This window comes from Diprion similis, chromosome 6 (genome assembly GCF_021155765.1).
Source record: "Diprion similis isolate iyDipSimi1 chromosome 6, iyDipSimi1.1, whole genome shotgun sequence".
Taxonomy (NCBI): domain Eukaryota; kingdom Metazoa; phylum Arthropoda; class Insecta; order Hymenoptera; family Diprionidae; genus Diprion; species Diprion similis.
In genome coordinates, this window is record NC_060110.1 from 19,412,178 (window position 1) to 19,433,487 (window position 21,310).

The window sequence follows — 21,310 nt, forward strand, 5'->3', positions numbered from 1 at the left end:
GACATTGTAAGGACGACGATCGTGCGGTGAGTCACTCGGCGCCTAAAAGACGATTCTCACGCTGTAACGGATAGTTAATGTGCCACCTCGGTTGCCTGACCGCAGGCGTCGCGACACATTTATCCGCGGTTTGCTGCGCCGCCCCCTCCCCCTCCGCCGCTCCTTTCGGCGTCAAATTTGTTTCATAAATCATTCCCTTAACGACGATCACGCGACACAAAAATCCACATTCCTCACAACACGCTATTCTTGTAAGTCCTCAACTAATGTGACGTAATAACAACTAGAAATACGAAAATTATATATATTTTTCAGCGAACCGGATCAGTAAAAACAATTCTAATTTTATCGACACCACAACCTTACGCCGATATCAAATTGAAACTTACGTGACGATACTTGTTGTTCAACGAGAGTTATTTCGAAGAAAAAAAATAAAAACGCGCCGTTTTTGGGTACGACTACTCCATTCAACCGAAAACACGACCAGCTGTAATGTAACGTTTTTACGATTTGGCGCGGGCGTCCTTCCTGTTTTCCAGGAAGCCCGATCACTCGTTGGCACAGTTTTTAAGATTCGAGTTGGACGATCCATTCAATTGACAAACGCTAGGCTGATCTCTTTGCCGCGTCATAAAAATTTCCTGTAACTCGACTCATGAGCAGGGATCGTGGTTCAAAATTCATCGTCGCCGAGAGGCGACGTGGGGCAGTCTCGACGTCACGAAGGCCGCGTCGCGACGCCTGTCGCCCATATTTTATTAATTGTAAGATGACTAACTCTCCCACGAATACGACCGTCGCAGACACTATCCGAGGTTTGCATTCAAGATGGTTTTCGGATAACTGCTCGTTGCGTACACGAGTATCGAGCGAAATCGTCCCTCTGTCGTTGCGGCGGGACGTCAGCGGCAACCAAAAACTACGTCGAAACGGTATAACGTAAAACCACATCCGCCCCCGCCATATGTATATACATATATTGAAATCAATGGACCGGAAGGTGGATGTTTATTTTCGTAACATTGCAGGAGCCAGTGATTAGACGAGAGAAATTTTCGGCGTGTACATTATGCCTCGCATTATGCGGAGGAGTGCAGGCGGTCGGCACCGCGCGCAGGTTTTTTCTCTTCGGTCGACGTGATTCAGCGACGAACCTCGCCGCGCTCGCCCCTCCGGGCGCAGCTTCTCTGGTTCCCAGAATCCGCGGGCGATTCGCCTCCGCCAATAAGACGCCGAGATTTCGGTCCATTCACGCCTGAGAACCATGCCACGGAACCGCGTGACGTCAGACCTGGGAAATACGTCGGGCCAAGTGGTGGCATAATGGTGCTGCTGCTGCTGCTGCTGCTGCTGCGGAGCAAACTGCAGAGGAATTCTTAGAACGAATAGTCGCTTTATGCAGCCTCTGGATCGCGGCGCGAATATCTAGGCTTTAGGAGGAAACATTCGGTAATACGGAAAACGCAATTCCGAGCACCGCTGACGAATTACAGACTGCTGCACCGTCAAGGACACGGTTCGTAACTCGACGATATATCGCATCCCAAGTCCCGCAATGTACGCAATATTTTGACAATTCTTGAATAGGACCCGTTTCACCTGCGGGCCGCCCGATGGAGCACCTCGATATTCCGCGGCGAAAAGACGAGGTAAACGACGGATAAACGTTGAGCTTTCGAATTGTTCCAAAAAATCCGAGATAGAAACGGCCCTCTTGTCCGTAACACGAGGGATCGATACCCCTCGATCTCTCCCGGGGAATTTGATTAATCGTGCGGTGTGGTACCGACACCGTTGTCGTAACTGCCAAAAGTAACGAGAGACTTAGTCTGTCGATTGCCGACGGCGGCGCAAGCGGGTCCAGACGCGTCGAAAAGTCCGCTCACTCACGCGCTCTGAATAATCAAAACTCATGTGAATCCCAGAAGGTGGATGATTCCGATTACCGAGAAGCCCTGGCTGCTATTGACTCGCGCAACCGGATGCGGCCTTTGAGGAGTCATCGATGTCCATGAATCAGCAACGCAGTCACCCAGACGAGCTGCATCGCGGCGCCCGCCAGCTTACCGAGCCACTCTGCGGGCCTCAAGACAGTCCCGAGTCGTCGACAGGTGAAGATGAACTCGTTGCAGAGGTGTGGACAAGTCCGAGTCGGGTGTCCTGGTCCCTCGACGACACCGAGGAACACTTCGCGGGGAAAAGCGGACCATCGGTCTTACGCGGTTCGAGGGAAGAGTCCTTCGATCAGGGGAGGACAAACAATCCACGGCGAAATCCCCGCAGATCGGCCAGGGCCAAGCTATTGTCTTACGTCGAATACACGGAGCACGATGAGTCGTCGTCGACGCGGGTTTTTGGAGAGAAATGGTTGACGGATGCTTCCGGTGAGGAAGTTGGTGATTCAGAGGGAAGATCGGAGATTGGTGGTACCCGAGAATCGCGGTCCTCGGTGAGTCAGGAAGCGAATAAAAACGTACGCGCTCTAGTTGGGACCAGGAACTGCGGGCAAGTTTGCAGGCATGGAGAGATGTGCGAGGCAGACTTGGAGCTCCGCCGGGAGTTGGAGCTCCTCGACACGGGATCAAGGGAAAGCGTCGAGAAATCCTGGGTTTCCATCGGCCACGAAAAGCCTCGAGAGTCTTCATCTCCTGCGAGGATCACCGGAATTGAAGAAAGTCCATTCCACGCCGGGGAACAAACCTTCTTCAGGAACAACCCCAGGACTATTGAACCTGCCGTCGTTTTCCCGACCAAGGAGTGTCGCGACGCCGAGTGCGGATCTAGTGTCAGTGCGTCGATACGTGTGGCAGGCGAGTCCTGCGTGCGACCTGGAAGATCCGCGACTCCGGAGATCAGATACGGACCCCGAGATCCTTTCCCTGCAGGGGCTACCCAGCTGCCGCAATCCGGAGAACGTAGAACGGCTGACAATGAAGATCCACTCGAGGACTCTTCGCGTCTATCGAAAGGCCTTCTGTCGGGATCTTTGCAAACGTCGGAGCTGCGCGAAGGCTTCTGCAGAGATATGCAGCACGTGGAAGATCGAAGTGTTGTTAGAAACGGAGGCGGATGTAAGGTGAAACCGGAAAAACCGAAGAAGCCCCCGGACGCTGAACAGACCGATGAACTGGTCCTGGTGCCGTTCGGTGAGTAACGTTTGTTTGCTTGTTTGTTTACTTGATCTGCCGTGTTCTTTGAGTTGCAAATTTGGATGTTCTTCGAAACGAACCGACGACCATAACATCGGTATAAACAACGAAGGTCAAGTTGATGGGAGTGGAATTATTATAACGTGTCTCGATGTTTGCGTATGCAATTCAGTTCCAGTCGTAGATTGTTTCTGGGAAATGTTCTACGCATTACTTATTTTCGCGGATCAGCGTCGTCCGACGGACGTGCATCGATTGTGCTATTGGCAACTACAAATGTCGTTTGTGTTGTACGCCGTGCGATGAGTTACGACGTAAAACGTAACTGCTGATGGAGTACAGGATAAAAATACTAAGGACTTTGCGGTACTAAAGTTTAATTACGTAACCGAAGCATCACCGTGGCTTACCAGTGTTCATTTTTATGGAATTTACGGCAACGGTGACTGATTAAATCTGAATCATAATACACACGTCGTTATTCGGTGAGACGTTACGCGCATGAATAAAAAAAATTCAATCCTAAGTGCAAACATGTTTTGGAGATGACTTGGCAGAGTGAAACTGAGTACTAGGGAATAGCGGTTAATTGTTCCGTGAATCTGTCCCAAAAATTGATGGTCCTGTGACACATACCATGCATATTGACCAATTGAAACAGATCAAGTGGGGAGGGCTTACCAAGAATTGAGGAACACGTGAATTCTTGTGAAGTTCATTCTGTACCTTCAGCCGATAATTTAATGCAGCCGACTGATCGTTTGACTTTGTTTTTTTCGGGTCCTGTTTGATCGGATCGTACTGGGAACTGGGGGCTCCTAACACCCACGATTATTTTTCCGTTTTTCAAGGCGCTATCTACTTTAAACGGTATTTATTAATCGCCCGGCTTCTCTGAACACAGTAAATTGATCGTGATCATTAAATTCCACTGGATCGTATTTCAAATAATTTTAAAAATCGGGCGGTTACAATTAGTCCAAACGATGAAATTACGTAATGCAACACAACGATGACATCCAATTGACATACGTATCCAATCTTAAATATTATAAAGAAACCTATGATTTAAAAACTGAGAGATAATTCTTATTCTTATCTCTCTCGGTGGTTATCATGAAACAATCAACGCTCATACATTATTGTTTTAATTGCTGACTGCAGACCCTTCGGAATGGAACGAAAGCCACGTCGCTTCATGGGTGGCCTGGTGTACGCGGACATTCTCTATGAAATCAGCACCCTCTACAACGGATTTGCCACCAACAGGAAAGGAGCTGTTGGACCTGACAGCGGAGCGCTGGAAAAGCCTACCTGGAGGACATATTCTGGCAGTCCACCTGGCACACCGTCGTTTCCAAGCGACAGGAGTCTCTAGCCCAATTCTCCAGGAAATGAACAAGCTTCCTTGCAACGAAATGGGTGAGATATTCAAATTGAGTGAAAAAATTACGGTGCTTTTTTAATGTTCTCTGTGGCTTGAACGTATGCCAACGCTTCACGGACGTATGATTCACAAAAAAAGAATACGGTTGCATCACTTGTATGCATGCAGCCTTCCATTTGGTCATGATGTATGTATTTGCAACTCTCTCCGCCAACGGGTGTTGTGCAAGTTCATGTCTTATATAGCTACGGAACATATTCTCCGAAGTACACGTCAGTAAATGCGATAGAAAGCGAGTACTCGCGTCTATCGGTTAATCCGGGTTCCACTTCGGGTAAAAACAGTGCTTGCATCTCGACGAAACTAAAAAACTTTTCGAAATAAAATTATCTTATTTTTTTTCCCGCAGTATTGAATGTTAAACGTGTTATAGCGCAGTCAGATGAGCTAGAATCAAAGCGATATTTAATCACGACCCTCTCATTGAAAGAGCAATGAATTAATAGCCACTTCAACGGAACACAGATTCCTTTTGAAAGGGGTGGTTGGCTGGCTCGTAGGTAGGAATTCAGTTGAAACAGAGCCTATAAATCGCGAATTCTAGATCTCAGGTCCAAATGGGCGGGTCTTTTCACACTCGTAACTCTTTCCCATAAAAAGCATCAACCGTACGTGGAACGAAATCCCAGTTACGCGACGTTTCACAATTTTATTAGAGAATTATTCATGTAGCCTGGAAGAGATGTTTGAAAATTTTTCGAAAGCACTATATTCAAAGCACAGTACTCATATTAAAACTTCCTTGAAAATCTGGAAAAAGAAAATCTCACGATTGAATAAGCAAGGGCGTAATTTATCCTTATCGATCAATTCGCGCCATAAATCTGATCGAGTCTGAACTGCCCGGGCATCACAGGGGTTAATACGGGTCTCCCGTTTCTCCCAATCTGGAATGACCGGAAACGACTAACCGCTCCCAAGGGTGGAGGGACCTTTGGTCTTATCTCTAACGAGGGAGCGATCTATCAGCGATAAGGCCAGTCCGAAAAGTAAATATCGGGCTGATAATAGCCTTCTTCAGTTACCGGTCAGTGCAACCATCCCCTCTGGCGTTTATACCACTGAAACTTATCAAGCTGGGCTTCCAGAGGATTGCGGGTAAATTGATTCTCGATCGGCGATTATTGCCTCGGAACGAAACGAGAGCTTACAGTTTACTGATTGTCAGAAGGATAGATTTTTCGATTCTCATTACTACTTTTTTATGTAATTGCTGTTTCTTACATTTTAGACAGCTTCGATCGTTAAGGGTGGGACTGCAGTCACACTTTGAATGTTTAGGTATCTCCAAATATCAGTGGTTTTAAGTTCACAATTTCGATCAGTGTTTGTTCTTCTCCTCTTCATCATCTCTGCATGAATGAACGTTTTGCAGAAATCTCTCCTAACTGATTTACCTCCATGTAAAAATCTGCTGGGATCAGTCGAAAATAATGGTTTTAAGTTAAACCGGACGAACGTTGCAAAGTGCTTTAAAAGTATTTAAAATCTATATACTCTTTTATAAGCGATGATTCAAGCTGGACATTTATTTGTTTAATTATTCAAGGATACCATGAACATAAAAATCGCGTAGAATGCCGCGATAGTAAACTGTGCAAAAAACGTACCGACACCGGAAATCGAATTCTCCCATATTGCTCACCCCTTCAATTAGTCATTACAGACTCTCCTTGGCGAAATAGAAAGGAACCGTGGTATAAAAAAAGTCAAGTCCTTGAGGAAGGCGTTTTGCCGGGTGCAGTCATCCGCGTCACAGGAGTCCTTGCGGCAACCGCGAAGGACGAATAAGTGTGAACGAAGGACAGCCGTAGGTCGGACTCGCGTAAGCCTGCTGAAGGCGAGGGAAGTGTTTTGTGGGCGATAGGTCGACTCGAGGATTTCAGCTCTGGCGTCGTGGCGCATGGCTCGAATCCCCGGGATTAGAGGATCAAGTGTCGCAAACTCCGCCCGGTCACGTTCACGTTCCCGGCGAGGCGCAACCTCCTCGGGAGGAAAGGGCGCCAAGCCCCCTCCGCACCCCCGATGAACAAGTAATCCGCAACTCAACGCCCAGTAGTTACAGCTGGAGGCGTGCTATATCCGGGATTTCACGTAAGCACAACCACACGTTGATCATCGATGGATAATCATCATTTTCGATTCGCTTAAAATTTTCTTATAGCGTATAGCAGGGTCAAAATAAGCCAACTTAGATTCAAAACTTTTAAGATCTCATGCATTTTTCGAACGTCTTGACCAAAGATATGAATTTTTGACATTTTTGTCGACTTTTCAAAAAAAGATTGAAACATCCGAAATTCACATCGTCACACTTGGCGCGGAAATGATTAGAAAATATGACGACATTGTGACATCCATCTCAAAATTAATTTTTACGATGTAACTGTGTAGCTGAAAAAGGCAATTTGGCATCTCCGTCAACGAAAATCAAATGGATAAGCACTCGAGATATTCATCACCGATTTTCCTAATTCTATGATACCTATACTTGTGTTTTAATATATCATAAACCATTCAACACATATTTCTTACGTCCTAATTCGGCCATTGAAAGGATAGGAAAAAACCTCAGAATTGACCCCGAAAAAATAACCGATGCAATTTGCGATGGCAAACACCAGCGTATATTATCGTTCGTTAATAACGAATAGTTTTCGTTTCTGACTATCAAAAAAGATATCGTCAGTATCAAGAGATCAAAAAAAACTATTTTTGCAAGTAAGCTTTAGGGGTGATTCTTACCTCTTAAACTATCGAATTACCAAGTACAAAAAATACGTGTCCAGTGTTTTAGATGTACCGCAACGTATCATAAAATGAGGTAAATCAGCGAAGTACATCTCGGGTTCTTTCCTTCGCAACGCAGCTGGTTAAAAACGTCACAAGTGACTGAAAAAAATGGTAAATTTTTAAGAGTGAAAGAGGGTTGAGGTCACATGGAATGCTTTGTATAAATCCAAGAAGCGAAGCTTTCCTCGGTTTTCTTAAATCCACCCCCGCCCCCGAGGCACGCGTAGGTGTCTCCAGACGTGGCGGATACACACGTCCCTGTACGTGAACTGAGTAGGTATTCGAGAACATTCGCCACCCCTTCGCCCGACGATATAACACCCTCTACATTATACTTTTAGATGGCAGTGGCTATTTCGTTTGGCATGAGGCGGCCAACCCTGAGCAAGCTGAAGGGATTCCCCCTTCGTGTAATTTCAAATTAATTAATTTACCGGCATTAAACGTTCTATTGCAGTATTGAGATCGGATAATCGACCATTGAATACTTCCGGATTAGCCTGCAGTGCTAGTGAAAGCGGTGAGATCGTCGTGTTGATTAATTGATTTTTTTCATTTAAATTAAATAGTGTATCTAGCTGAATCCACGTTTTGTTTATCTTACGTTGATGCAATCGAGAGCAATCGCACAATCAGGTTTTTATTGTGCAAAAGGTATTGACGTTGTTCAATAACGCGATAGAAGGAATCATATTATTTGATTACTACTGTTATATACTTCTCATCCTCTCAACTATTGTAATTTTTTTTCATCTTCGTCGAAAAATATAGTTCTAGAGGGAAAATGAGTTTAGTTGCTTTAGCAAGAAAACTTGTTTGTTGTTTTGATACATTTTTTTGTTTCTTCATTCATGTAATGACTACTAATATATTTCCCTGCAACTATTGCAATAATGTGATGTCGATACAATAATAAATTGATGTTAAGGCTTTGTTCAGCTGGAATAATATGGCGAATTAAACAAATAGATTCAATGTTACAGTAAAGAGATAATTTATTAATAACACTACAAAATATCTACCTGTGCAACATATTTCCTTATAATTCCACCAATATTTCCATTAGACCATTAGAAAAATTACCGATTCTCGAATACCTGGTCTATAGAACTTCCATTAATTGACACTGGGCATAATGTATCGAAGCACGAAAGTTCAAAGTTTCGACCTTAGCTCTCTGCTAAAGGACCGCCCCGGTACTGCAGTATAGCGGCTCTTGACACCGTAAGCCCTCCCGAGATATATAGACGTTTAAATAATGTTGTACTCGGTGGCGCCCTTTGCCGTTTATTAAATGAATCAGTGTTATCGCGGTAAGAGTCTCCTCATGAATAAACCATCAAGAGTGTTTAGAGAAGGGGACGCCGGGCGGGGTTGCGGGGGGCGAAACACCGCCGGAGGAGGCTTCGCGGGTTGATAGGTGGTGGGTTTTGGCGGGAGGACGACCGGGCGGCTCCAGGGTGGAGGTAAGCTCGCCACGGGGTGCTGCTATATTGTTTTCTTGATGAGCTTGAAACATCCCCCTTGGATCATAGAAGATATAGATGCTCCGTGCAGTTTGCGCCCATTCGATTGTTCTGTATTGTATTAAACATACCTGTAAGCCATATCTGTATGGGTACGTTTGCCTACCCGCAAGATTTTACCATACACCGTAGGATAAATTACTTGAAATTCTTTCGAAACGTCGGGACTGGGTAGTTTTATTTGTGTCTTAATCTGAATAAAAAGCAATCGAAAAACCAAACCGATGACACCGATTCAAAATCTATTATTCAACTCGTTTCATTCGTGCACGTGAAAATTTGTGTCACTACTCGTTTAAGTGTCCACCGTTTATCGTTGGTGGGTATTAACACTTTGGTACCTCGCGATGTTTGCTTTACAAGATGACGGTGCGGTGGTTATATGAGCGGGGGATTAGACGAAGAGGATTCGCATCCTCGCTGGAAGTGGTTACATGTAAGAAGAAAATTTCATCATACATCCGGCTCTACTAAACACAAACGATATCAGAAAATCCCAAAATTTGGCTCTTCTAATTGTGCACGTAATATATTGCTTTTTGTAGGACGTGATTTGCACTTCAGACATAAATTTCTCTTTTTCCACAAAATTTTTTGCTGTTTTACGATCAATAATCTTGCAGTGTAACAGTCATGAATTTAGTTACAAATTAACGATCTACTGTCCCGACAATTTTTACCGAAACTGCGAAATATTTATTGGTACTTTGATTTTTCTTGAAAAGTAAGGCATGCATTTTAGGCAGCCCCTCAGGTTACGGTAAAATATGGAATAATTTCTGCATCTCACAATCAGCAGCATCCTTCTTTCCGTGTTGGATTTCCGACATCCGGATCTGTCCTCCACGTAGGGGGTGCAAAGCACCCCATCGCGCTTCGTCGCCAACTCGGATGGCGAGGCGGGGGCGTCAGGGGTTGAAACCAGAGAGGGCAAAGGTTGCTCAGTTTCTCGTTGTCCACCAGCTGGTGAACTTTATTTTATTTACCATCAATTGCCTCGTCTTTATCTCGGTGTGAAGTTGCAGCTTCGTCTACGGCGATGCGTGGTTATTGCTGAACGAACTGATAAACAATATTTCGAAACGATGAGGAAAAGAAAATGGATGAATATGATCTTATGGTGAAGTGTGAAGATTGAAGCTACTAACCGTTCATTCACAAGCCAATTAAGTTTTTCAAAGCTCGTTGTACGTTCGCTTACGTTAAAGTGTTTTTTTAAAACCAGCCTGGAGTAAATAATCAATATAAAATATAAATAAAATTCCACGTCCACACTATTCTGCGAGTTTTTATTACTGATTTTGACACGTGGACTCCGATATTGTCACAATATGGCGTATTTAGCTAAAGTAACGTCGAGGTCACGCTGAATCGGTACCAATTAACATCCTTTTTGCTTGGTTACGTTAATTCGTATTCGTTTTTCTCAGGCAAATAATCGAAGATTTATGTGTCTGCGGTTCTTTGCAATCTGGTATTCTCAAGCTGGGTCACCGTCAACCCAACTTTAAGTGGTACTCAAAGGTCAATCATTCCAGGGATGTAGGATTATTAGCCTCTTTGTGCGTAGCGCGATATGTGGTAGAATGAAAAATATTTGCCGCCTGTCTGATCAGCGTCTCTCACAAACAAATAATTCTTACACTTATTGGTCACTACTTAGTCACTTTCTTTATGACCAAGCTCTTAAACGGATATTCGAAGTAATACCTAACAACTTTTCCGCAAGCTTCAACATCGGTGTCAACCAATAAAAAAGTAACTTGAAATATGTAGAAATGTTATTTTCCTGATTAAAATCACGATTGAACGCAGCTTTGATACTCTATCTGATGAAAATCGAGAAGAAAGATTATAGAATTTTTTCTAAGCCCCATCGATACAGAGCTTATTTATAAGCTACAAATGTGAAATGACGACTGGATTAGATTTTTGCTAATGAAAATATATACGCGATGTACGATAGCTTTTATTCAAATTGTGCGAGAATTAGTGCTGAGGAAGAAAATGCGAGGTAAAATGTGAAATAAATCGAAGATAATGCTGAAACTGACGATGGTACTATGTTACAAAATAATTAGTGAAACAGTGCGTGGTTCCGGAGTTCGAAACCGATGTACCCCATGCCTCTGTTGAACCGGAGTAATGTGGAGGTTACAAACGCACCCGCTGCACATTCAGCAAGACTCCAGACTCCATCCGTCTACAGCTGCCATTTTCTACAATGGTACTTTGCATGATAATGTATTTATGTATACAGAAAGCCATTCTGTAAGTCAAGTGAAAAAAAGATGAGGTTATTATTTGTCTTTCGAAAATTCTAGCCAGTCTTTGTAACAGAATATTGGCTGAGAATATTATTGTCAGCACGTCTGCAGTTCAGTCAATCACTGGTAATAGCTAATTATAACCGCATGAACACTAGCATCTACATCCTATTTTCTCGCATGATTCAGCGCCAAACTTGTGATTGGATTTAGTTCTTTGTTTCATTCATCGGTTTCAGGTCTTTGTTTCCCATGAAGTCATCATTTTCAAATAGTATTTATGGTATAACGTTGCCGATAATATCAATTGCAGCGATCATTTAGACTCACGGATCGTATAGTGTTCAGAAATAATTATTACTTAGTTTCTTGTACCCTCGTTGTTTGTTACAAATTTATAATGTTACCGAACATCCATGCATGGACCAATGTCTTGGCGGGTAGCTGATCTCACCCTTCGCCACGGTAATGACAGGCTTATAAATCGCGAGGATATACCCCGAATATCCCGTCAGAGGCTCAACTCGTAATTAAGTACATGGGTGCTTAGTTAAAGCGACAAATCACTGATCTAATAATACCTACACGCCCACGCTTATTACGACGAGCACTTAGATTCGAGCTAATAGCTCTGTTTTAAATTTAATCGTCTATGTATACTTAATATTATATACCTAGAAAAGGTTGCGAAGTAGATATTTTTCATTATTCAGACTGAATTTGTCGATGAAATAATTCGATGATAACCTGTAATATAATTCAAAATTGTAGTTTGAGCTTGTAAGTTAAGGACTCCTTTTCTATCAATAGAGCTTCGAAATCAGTAAATGTGCACGTTGAAATCTTGAGTTAAAAGTTTGAAAAATTTAATATTTTTTATTACAACTCCGGCCCAGATCCAAAACTGCATCTCTTGTAAAACAATCGCTAGATTTTCTCTTACGTGGAATACGTGCAATTATCTAGAACGTCTACTTGTCGAAATACTGCTGTGCAATTTTCGATTTTGAAATATACGATCCTGACAAATTTCAGGACGTGTATAGAAATACCGCAATGAAATTTGCCGATTTACGAATTACGCTATCATAACAACAACTTGGATGAGCGTAATTTGATGATAACTGAAGCGGTGACCGCAATCGGCAAGGTTTTCCAAAGTCCTATTACTAATCGGATATTAAGTAGGCGGCTTGATCGCAGCCATTCGCGGTTGTAGTGCAGGGCGGTCGTCCCGATTTGGGAGAATACAAGACTCCCACCCAGGTATAAAGCATCTCTTAGAAAAGCAAACCACGGACTTAATTGCCAGTTCTTAGTATCGCCGGCTCGCTTGTATACCTATAATAGTGTAAAACCTATCGAGGCCGACACATCCTGTTATTTCATTCCCAATAACTATTTTTTTTTTTGTTCAACCTTCTTTACATCTGTATGTATGAGTATCTGGTTTCTCTCCCACCGTACCAGCTGCAGCTTTCTAAGTTCTCTTCGGTCCCGCTTTTCCCGCCTCCTTGTTGTTTACCGTCATTTTCATACATCTGTTTGGCTCTTTGACACAACCATACAGCCGCATCACGCCTACGCCGTGTTACGCCTCTGCCGCCATTTTGGTGAACATAGATATGCTTTTAAACCACTTAGGGATTATGATAATTAACAGATAACGATGAACTTGGAATTTCGCATGCAACAGTCGTTCTATTTCGCAGACAAAACCTTTGTCTTCGGTCTGAGTTTTTGTATAATTTTCAATATTGTCAACAATTTTGTCACGAAATTTTGCAAACGGAAATTTATCATTTTCGAACTATCCTTTCGCTTCTTTCGTAACTGCGGCGTCTTCGGCAGTTTGGAAGGATTTTGAAACGTTTTTCCATTAATCGAAGCACCAGAATAAAGTATGATAGATCATGTGTATAAAGTGTGTCAGATTTCAAGATTACTGTTTGGAAAAATCAATTGATCAATATTGTGTAATTTAGTTATCTCAAATCTAATAGATATTACATTTTATGCCTATTCGACACCCTCTTTTTTCACATGGCACTGTGCTCCCAATATCTTCATTTATACACGTCGATATTCATAAGATTATATATAATAACTCTCTATATAATAACAGATAATCCAACAGTCCTCGATTCTTTATCTATGGACTGAAATACCCGCATAATTAGCTCTCTCTCTCTTATTGCCTCTGTTTTGTTTCCAAAAATATAAGAAAAAATCACCGCTAATAATTTTGCATTATTCCACTCCTTTACACATATTTTCCTTTGCTCATTGTCCGCATAGCGACGAAGCTTGTGGCGCCAGGCGCAGGTGCCGAGGTGAGCTATAATATATCCGTAGGCTTCGACGTATAACGCAGAACACAGATATAGCCGCCCCTCGAGTGACTCTCGGCATAAATTTCCTCTCTCTCCACATTTTCAGAACGGATCAGCCTCCTGCAGAGGACTTGTTCGCTGATTGGCTCAGGAAGCGGAGGCCCGGGGTCGGTCGGGGGAGGTCAGGTCCAGCTGTGGCAGTTCCTCCTAGAGCTACTCTCCGATTCGTCGAACGCCTCCTGCATTGCGTGGGAGGGCTCAAACGGAGAGTTCAAGCTCACCGACCCGGACGAGGTGGCGAGGAGATGGGGCGAACGCAAGAGCAAACCCAACATGAACTACGACAAACTTTCGAGAGCCCTCAGGTACGTACCTGCAGCTGCGTAATGTTGGTATCGATTTACTCTAGAAGTACTCTGCATCGGATTTTAAATCAAAGGAACTTTAACGACGGAAATCTTCTTTGAAATAACGAGGAACAATCGCAAGGTAATCACTGAAGTCATTGGAAACGTGGAAACCGAAGCGAAACACTTCGAATGACGCGATATCACTGGAGAAATCGCGCTGCAAGTATCATTCGAAATCATGGTAACGGTCATTGTAAGTCTTGCGATAAACGCACAAATGGATTCAATCCGTTAACGTTCCATCGATATCTGTTTTATCGTGTGCTTTGGTTGATGATTGTGATTTGCAGTGTTTTCAATGATCCCTAGTGATATTCTGAAATTCTATATATCTAATCCGAAAATCACTGACAGCTGCCATTGCAGATAGACCGTTTAGAATTCATTCGAAATCAATGCTAATGATTCGAAATCTTCGTTTTATTTTGAGGTAAAGGGGCCTTTTGTACTGTACTAAACACCTCTCACGAATCTGCCTCATAGGTGTTCATCCGTGTCTCCTACAGTCGTTTTTAATCGTTACCTTATATGAAGGCCTTATATTATACTGGTTTCGAAGCAATCATTTTATATTCACGCTTGCAACAGAATTGAATATTCGAAATAATTCGAATTAGAAGAATTCGCGTATAAAATTCGTAAAAGACTTTTGCCATAATACTATACACTGTCAAGAAATAATTTAATTTTAGATTCTTAACTGAATTACATGAGGATTATAAAAGTGAGACAAGTTGTTATAAGAAACGCATCCATAAACATTGTATATTTCAAATGTTGTATAACGGAGTTCTACATTTTCTGTCCAGGTATTACTACGACAAAAACATAATGACGAAAGTCCACGGGAAAAGATACGCCTATAAATTTGACTACCACGGGCTAATGGCGGCATGTCAGGCCCAAGCAGGTGTAACGGTGGACCAGCCGCATCCCCATCATATTTACCCATCGGGCCCACCACCTCCACCACCACCGCCCCCGCCGCCGCCACACTATTGTTGGCCCTATAACGCGCGCTACAGTCCGACGATTTAACGTCAACCAAAAACCCCTAACTTTCAATGACTCAGGACCCCGATGCAGTTCCTTGGATTCCTTAATCACGCAAGGACCTACGGGAAATACTTGAAAATTACCATGAAAAAACATTCTGTGTAGATAAATCTTGAAATTTATAGAACAGTCGCAATAGTATATATGATAACTGTTATTAATTATTGTAATAACATTGTATAATTTATAATAAAAACAATCAATGTCCTTATTCCCGAATTTAATTATATTCTACATCAACTTTAGAATGATTCCTGCTGTGTACCCTGTTCGATGGAACGAAGACACAATATTTCGGCCGAAATCATTCTTGCAGGTTTCTAAATCAATGTGGTGTCATGTCTCTCACTTGAATTCATTATTATTAATTAAGTCGATCATGATCCCTTGGCAGAAAAATATTTACTTTTGAAAATAAATATTATGTTAACGTCAATAAATTATAATCCACGCGAACGATGCTCTTATGCATCCACAAAAATACTCGAAATTTTCTTGCACAAGGAACAAAAATATTTTAGCCATTTTCACAAAAAAAGTTTAATACTGCAATTGGAAAGATTCTGTTCCGATGATGAAATGAGATCTACACGATAAGTTCATTTTATAAGGATTGTAAAATGATTTTTGAAACATTGTAATTTAAGAAATTATCGTCTCACCGTTTTTTTTTATGCAACTTAAGCGCAAATAACAATGTGCCGAAATTTGCCTAGAAGTGTATCATATCTTGTAGTTCGAGTAAGCGCTGCTATATTAAATTGAACCAAATAGACCAATAGGACAGTAGTAAATTATACATTTTGTTAGTCAGTGTTAGTTTGCAAGTGAAATCAAAGGTGCAGGAACACATATAGCTGCACTTAAAAGCTAACAATTAATAATCATACGATATTTTATTGTGAAGGTGTTAATTAGCAGTTTTCAGACTGATATTACTTACAATTTCCTGAATAGATTTGCATACCTATAAATAAGCTAATGAATTTGAAATAGAAACTATATACTTAGAAAAATAAATTCATCATGCACTGTAGACATATTAAGTTCAGAATGTACATATATGAGGGGTAAATATTTATTCATGATGAGTAAAATAATTTTCCCAATATTAACAAAGCATTCGTTTGGATTCAAGTCTTTCATTTATATGACTGGGTAGATAGATATGTACAGGAATGTTTCACGGGATCTGAGACGTTGACAAACCTTCTAAGGGCAACGCGAAATATTCTCTCCTGCAAAAATATTGTAGAATACCGAATTTTTTAATTTAACAGGGCGTATCATTGTGGACGAAGATTATTTGACATCCAAATGAAGATCATGCGCGACTTTTGAAAATATTAGACGACTACTTGAGTATATTTATTCCTGCCAAGTATGTCCGAATAGGTTCGTATTCATTCAGTAGTCAATCATCCTTTGTTCAATGACTGACTGAAAATTATTACAGCTCAGTAATTTAATTTTTTAACTCATCCTCTTGCAATTGCATAAGCGGTTGCCAGCTACGATCGAATTATTTCACCTCATGGTGATCTGCGGGCCGTAAAACTGTAAGAAAAACGTTATCTTGACTTTGCGTTCGCCACCCAGATGGCAGTCCCATACCGAACCACTTGGAGGCCCTCCGCCGGGAGCTTAATGAACTTGTAGGATAATGCTAATATTCAGCGTTGACTGAAGATATACTCTTCAGTCAACGTATTCAGTGACTCATAAGTGAACGTCTTTATTCCGAATGAAAAATCCAATAAACAAATATATACAGAATGAATACCACATCGTATGAAAATAATCATTCATCGACCTTACTATGGAATCTTTTTACAAATGTCACCCTGTAAAACTTGAATTATAAATTTTAGCGATGCGCGTAAAATACATAGATATTAGAGATGAATTCAGAAAAAGACGTAGATATTATGCAAACTTTGCTATTCCATAGATAAAAAACTTTAAAATGTTGCACTTCACAAAAAAAGAAATTACTTTCATTCAAATTAGCCCGCGGTAAGTGGTTAGAATATGGACGTCGTGTACTGGCATCTGATTCGAGGACACACCAGTGACGTGCATCCAATCAGCCGAAGTTACAACAAGCTGCGAGTAGCGGCTACAGCTATTTCCCTTTCCGGTTAAGAAAAGGTAAATGAAGCGCACGTCGTGTTACTGGCGATCGAATCGAGCGAATTTACGATAATCAGAGTTCCACTTGCGAAAATAAATCGTTTTAAGCAAACTAGATTCATTTTGTAATAATCTTGCGTATATATTTCAGGTCTCCAGCCAGCTCCAACAATGTCTGACGTGGAAACGTAAGTGTCTTGCAACACGTCTAACCTCTAACCACTGTTTACACGCTAGATACTGAAACTCCAAAAACTATAATCGAGTTGTAAATGCTATTCATGTGATGATACATTCAGGCAGGCTCCCTCTTCTGAGACGAACCCAAAAATTTCATTTAAACATGCTGTGTAAAGCCTTCTGACAGTCCGCCGACCACATAACCTTACTTCCTACTTGCACCATACCTGATACTAATTTTCATCCTTTTTCTTCTCACAGCGATGATGTTCCCTCGGGTGTGGCGGCAGGAGGCCCCATGGACGTAAATACAGCCCTTCAAGAAGTTTTGAAGAACGCTCTGATTCACGATGGAGTTGTTCACGGACTCCATGAAGCGGCAAAAGCACTTGACAAGTATGTGTCGGTTTTTATTTCTCAGTTTTACAACATTGTCCCATTTTATGATTCTATCACTCACAACTTTCTGTAATATTAAATGAAATGATCTTGAACCCTGAGTCAGTCTTATGATGATCACTAAATACAAATACCATGCTGGTTGAATTTTAGCATGTAAATTTGAAGATTTTTTGGACATACTTTATTTTATAAGATTATATTTGCGGAGAACCATGTATAATTTTATTATGGTAATAATTTAAGCCTTCGAGTCGCAACGACATTATATATGATGAGATACAAAGGCAGGCTCCCTCTTCTGAGTGAACCCAAATTTTAAAAACCGTGCTGTGTAAAGCCTTACTGAATACGAAATATTTATCCATTTTGAATTGAATGCGTTGATGGGGTATAAGTTTTCATATTCGTTTTTCTCATTATATTATTAACAGGAGGCAGGCGATGCTCTGCATTCTGGCAGAAAACTGTAACGAGCCGATGTACAAAAAGTTAGTACAGGCATTGTGTAACGAGCATCAGATTCCTCTGATCAAAGTTGACAACAACAAGAAACTGGGTGAATGGGCTGGACTCTGCAAAATTGACAACGCTGGTAAAGCGCGCAAAGTTGTCGGGTGCTCCTGCGTTGTCATCAAGGTATATTTAGGCATTGATATTTGAATTTCCATTGCACCAGATTCAATAAAAATTATCATGTGGTTACCAAAAAATTGTTTCAAAATCAATATTCAAGGATCTTGTAGTAATTTTTTTTAGTTTTTGTACCAAAGTTCTATACTCATGATAGAATTTAAAATAATTTCTGAAAGATCTTGTTCATAGTAGTAGCCACATTTCTGCAGATTTACACAACTAATCCACAAATTCAGCGAACTATTATATTTACCTCATTGAGAATTAAGAAATACCAGGGCATTCCGGTTTCTATTTAAGAAACCTGGCATCTGATAAATTGAATGCATTAACTTTCTCTTTGCCTTTTGCAATAAAAGCCCTAGATTGAGTACTGCGTGCTTATCTAGTTTAGACAAGCTTATATTAATAGTTTACATGATGATACTTTCCAAGGCAGGCTCCCTCTTCTGAGGTGAACCCAAAAATTTAAATCCTGCTGAGAAAAGCCTTTCTGACTATCCCATCTAGTATTGAATTTGTTCTCTTTATTCTACCTCACAACGAAATAGTTTTCTCAAATTTGTGTAATTCAATTTTTCAGGATTTTGGAGAGGAGACGCCTGCCAGGGATGTCCTTATGGAGTACCTCAAACAAAGCTCTGTACTATAAGCTCGTTTTAATAAAACTTCCTAAACTGTAATCTTGCTCGACGCTACTTTACTTTTCATTGAAATAGTTCTTATACATATACCTAATTCAATCCAGTTTATCCAGCAATCCTGAAATTCACATTTTTGCATAAAAACACGTCCTCAAATTTCGTCCCCTTAGTCAACGTTGTATTTGATTAACATTAAGATTGATAGATAATTTATTAATTTTACGTTTTACCGATTCTTGAGAAAATATACTAGCAATAATTTTAGGCATTTGCTAGATGTATGAGATGAACACATCAAATATGTCATCTTATTCCTGATAGTGAGCTAAAAGCTTAGAAAATGCCTGTTTTCAAATTGATTGAAATTCTTTCAATTAGACCGAATTAATGATGTGAAACATCTGGATAAATTTTAAAACCGAATCCTTTTGTTCTGCTGACGGAAACATTTAATTTGTCGTGATGCTTTTCGAAACTTTTATAAATGTGCTAGCTGTGTCGTTGTGCGAAAATTGTATCAGTTCAAACAATATTAGAAATCATAGAATGATTGCAACATTATTTTTAAATTGCCAAGACAATATTAAAGTTCAACAAAGATGTAACGTATTTCTCAGATATTTTCAATTTTCTTGGTTGTGTATATCGTTGCTATGCTGGCATAATATACCGTATTGAAGTCTACGGATGTTATCCTAGAGGATGGAATGTATTGATGTAGCAAATGACGCACGAGGAAAGGGTAGGCGTCTGCAACGCCGAAGTTTATATCTACGACCTAAGCATAATTCGGAACGTCCAATATGATGCACATAATAGTTAGGTATACCTGTATAGCCTTCTACTAACCCTTGGCAAAATTTTTGACAAAATAATAGTCAACCGGACGGAACAACTAATTTACAATTCGGCTTCAGAGAAGGCCATAACACTGTGCAACTGATTCGAGTAATTAACTAATTCCGCACAAATCAACCTGCCTTGCATTCCTAGACATTGAAAAGGCCTTCGATACTGTCTAGCACGAGGGAATAATTTACCAACTTTACGAGCTCAACATTCCCTTATACATAACAAAAATCTTACGGATGTACCTAAGAGAGATAATATTCATGGCCTTAGTAAACGTTGAACCCTTAGGCAACCAAACTAGCCCGAACTAATGTGCAATATGTCCACCAAATCACGAATCATTTCCGCAAATGGAAAATGAATTAACAGAAATTGTCACATTTTTAGTTTAAAAAGTAGTCAATACCAACATTCGACATGAATAAGGAGCGAATAGAATTGATGTTCAAAAATTTCTTCACTTTGAATGATATTTCATCATTCAGAATTGATGTTCAGAACTTGCTCCACTTCAAGTGACATTTCATCGTTCCTTTGTAGTATGATTGCAGAATTGTTTTCAAATCATCAGAAGGCAATATCAAAATTCAGTAAAGGTTATTCGTATTTTTCAAATGTTTTCAATTTCCTTGATTGTTTATTGCTGCTATAGTGGTTTAATGATCCGTATTGAAGCTACGGACGCTATCCTGAAGGGTTAAATTTATTGACGGTAGAGAATGACGCATGAGGAAAGGATGGGCCGTCTACACACCGAAATTGATAATATTTACGACTCAAGCATAACTTGGTATAAAACTTGCACAGCGAGTATATCATGGGGTATATGTTTCGAGTATCGAACATTTTGCAGTGAGACTTGTGGTGGCCCTGAAAAGGGCCGTTGATTTTTTTTTTTTTTTGCTGATGAGCTCACTTAGAGCTGGTATATTTGGTGACGGCTTTAGTACCCTCACTCACAGCGTGCTTCGCCAATTCTCCTGGTAGTAACAGTCGAACGGCGGTTTGAATTTCCCGAGATGTGATGGTAGATCTCTTGTTGTAGTGAGCGAGTCGAGAGGCCTCTGCAGCAATACGTTCAAAGATGTCGTTAACGAAGCTGTTCATTATGCTCATTGCCTTGCTGGAGATTCCAGTGTCCGGGTGGACTTGCTTCAGCACTTTGTAGATGTAAATGGCATAGCTCTCCTTCCTCTTCTTCTTTTTTTTCTTATCGCCCTTCGAGATGTTCTTCTGTGCCTTGCCGGCTTTCTTCGCCGCCTTCCCGCTGGTCTTCGGTGCCATGATCCGATAAAAATTCCGCTGCGTACAAAACGATGTATAACAGTTTGATATCGGAAGTTGACTGTACGAGACATTGGGTCTCTCTGCGTATTTATGACGCTCCGCAGCTCGCTAGCCAGGCCAATCAGGTAGCGCGAAGAGTGTTGCCGCACGCTCATTGGTCCGCGGCATGGTGCGTCGAGGGTATATAAACCTAGC

At 41.2% G+C, this 21,310-nt stretch overlaps 3 protein-coding genes across 3 annotated transcripts; 2 read left to right on the plus strand and 1 right to left on the minus strand.

Annotated features, from left to right (window-relative positions):
* Positions 1-1,658: 1,658 nt before the first annotated feature.
* On the plus strand, positions 1,659-15,070 carry LOC124406745. Its single transcript, XM_046882318.1, has 4 exons — positions 1,659-3,149; positions 4,317-4,574; positions 13,625-13,883; positions 14,738-15,070. The coding sequence occupies exons 1-4, from the start codon at positions 2,009-2,011 to the stop codon at positions 14,964-14,966; spliced, it is 1,887 nt and encodes a 628-aa protein (XP_046738274.1). The 5' UTR covers positions 1,659-2,008; the 3' UTR covers positions 14,967-15,070.
* Positions 15,071-17,110: 2,040 nt separating this feature from the next.
* On the plus strand, positions 17,111-19,015 carry LOC124406752 (40S ribosomal protein S12). The gene is made up of 5 exons (XM_046882329.1): positions 17,111-17,135; positions 17,269-17,305; positions 17,559-17,693; positions 18,131-18,335; positions 18,916-19,015. The coding sequence occupies exons 2-5, from the start codon at positions 17,289-17,291 to the stop codon at positions 18,982-18,984; spliced, it is 426 nt and encodes a 141-aa protein (XP_046738285.1). The 5' UTR covers positions 17,111-17,135; positions 17,269-17,288; the 3' UTR covers positions 18,985-19,015.
* A 1,644-nt stretch (positions 19,016-20,659) lies between these two features.
* LOC124406755 (histone H2B-like) lies at positions 20,660-21,163 on the minus strand. The gene has a single exon (XM_046882332.1). The coding sequence runs from the start codon at positions 21,110-21,112 to the stop codon at positions 20,741-20,743; it is 372 nt and encodes a 123-aa protein (XP_046738288.1). The 5' UTR covers positions 21,113-21,163; the 3' UTR covers positions 20,660-20,740.
* Positions 21,164-21,310: the final 147 nt, after the last annotated feature.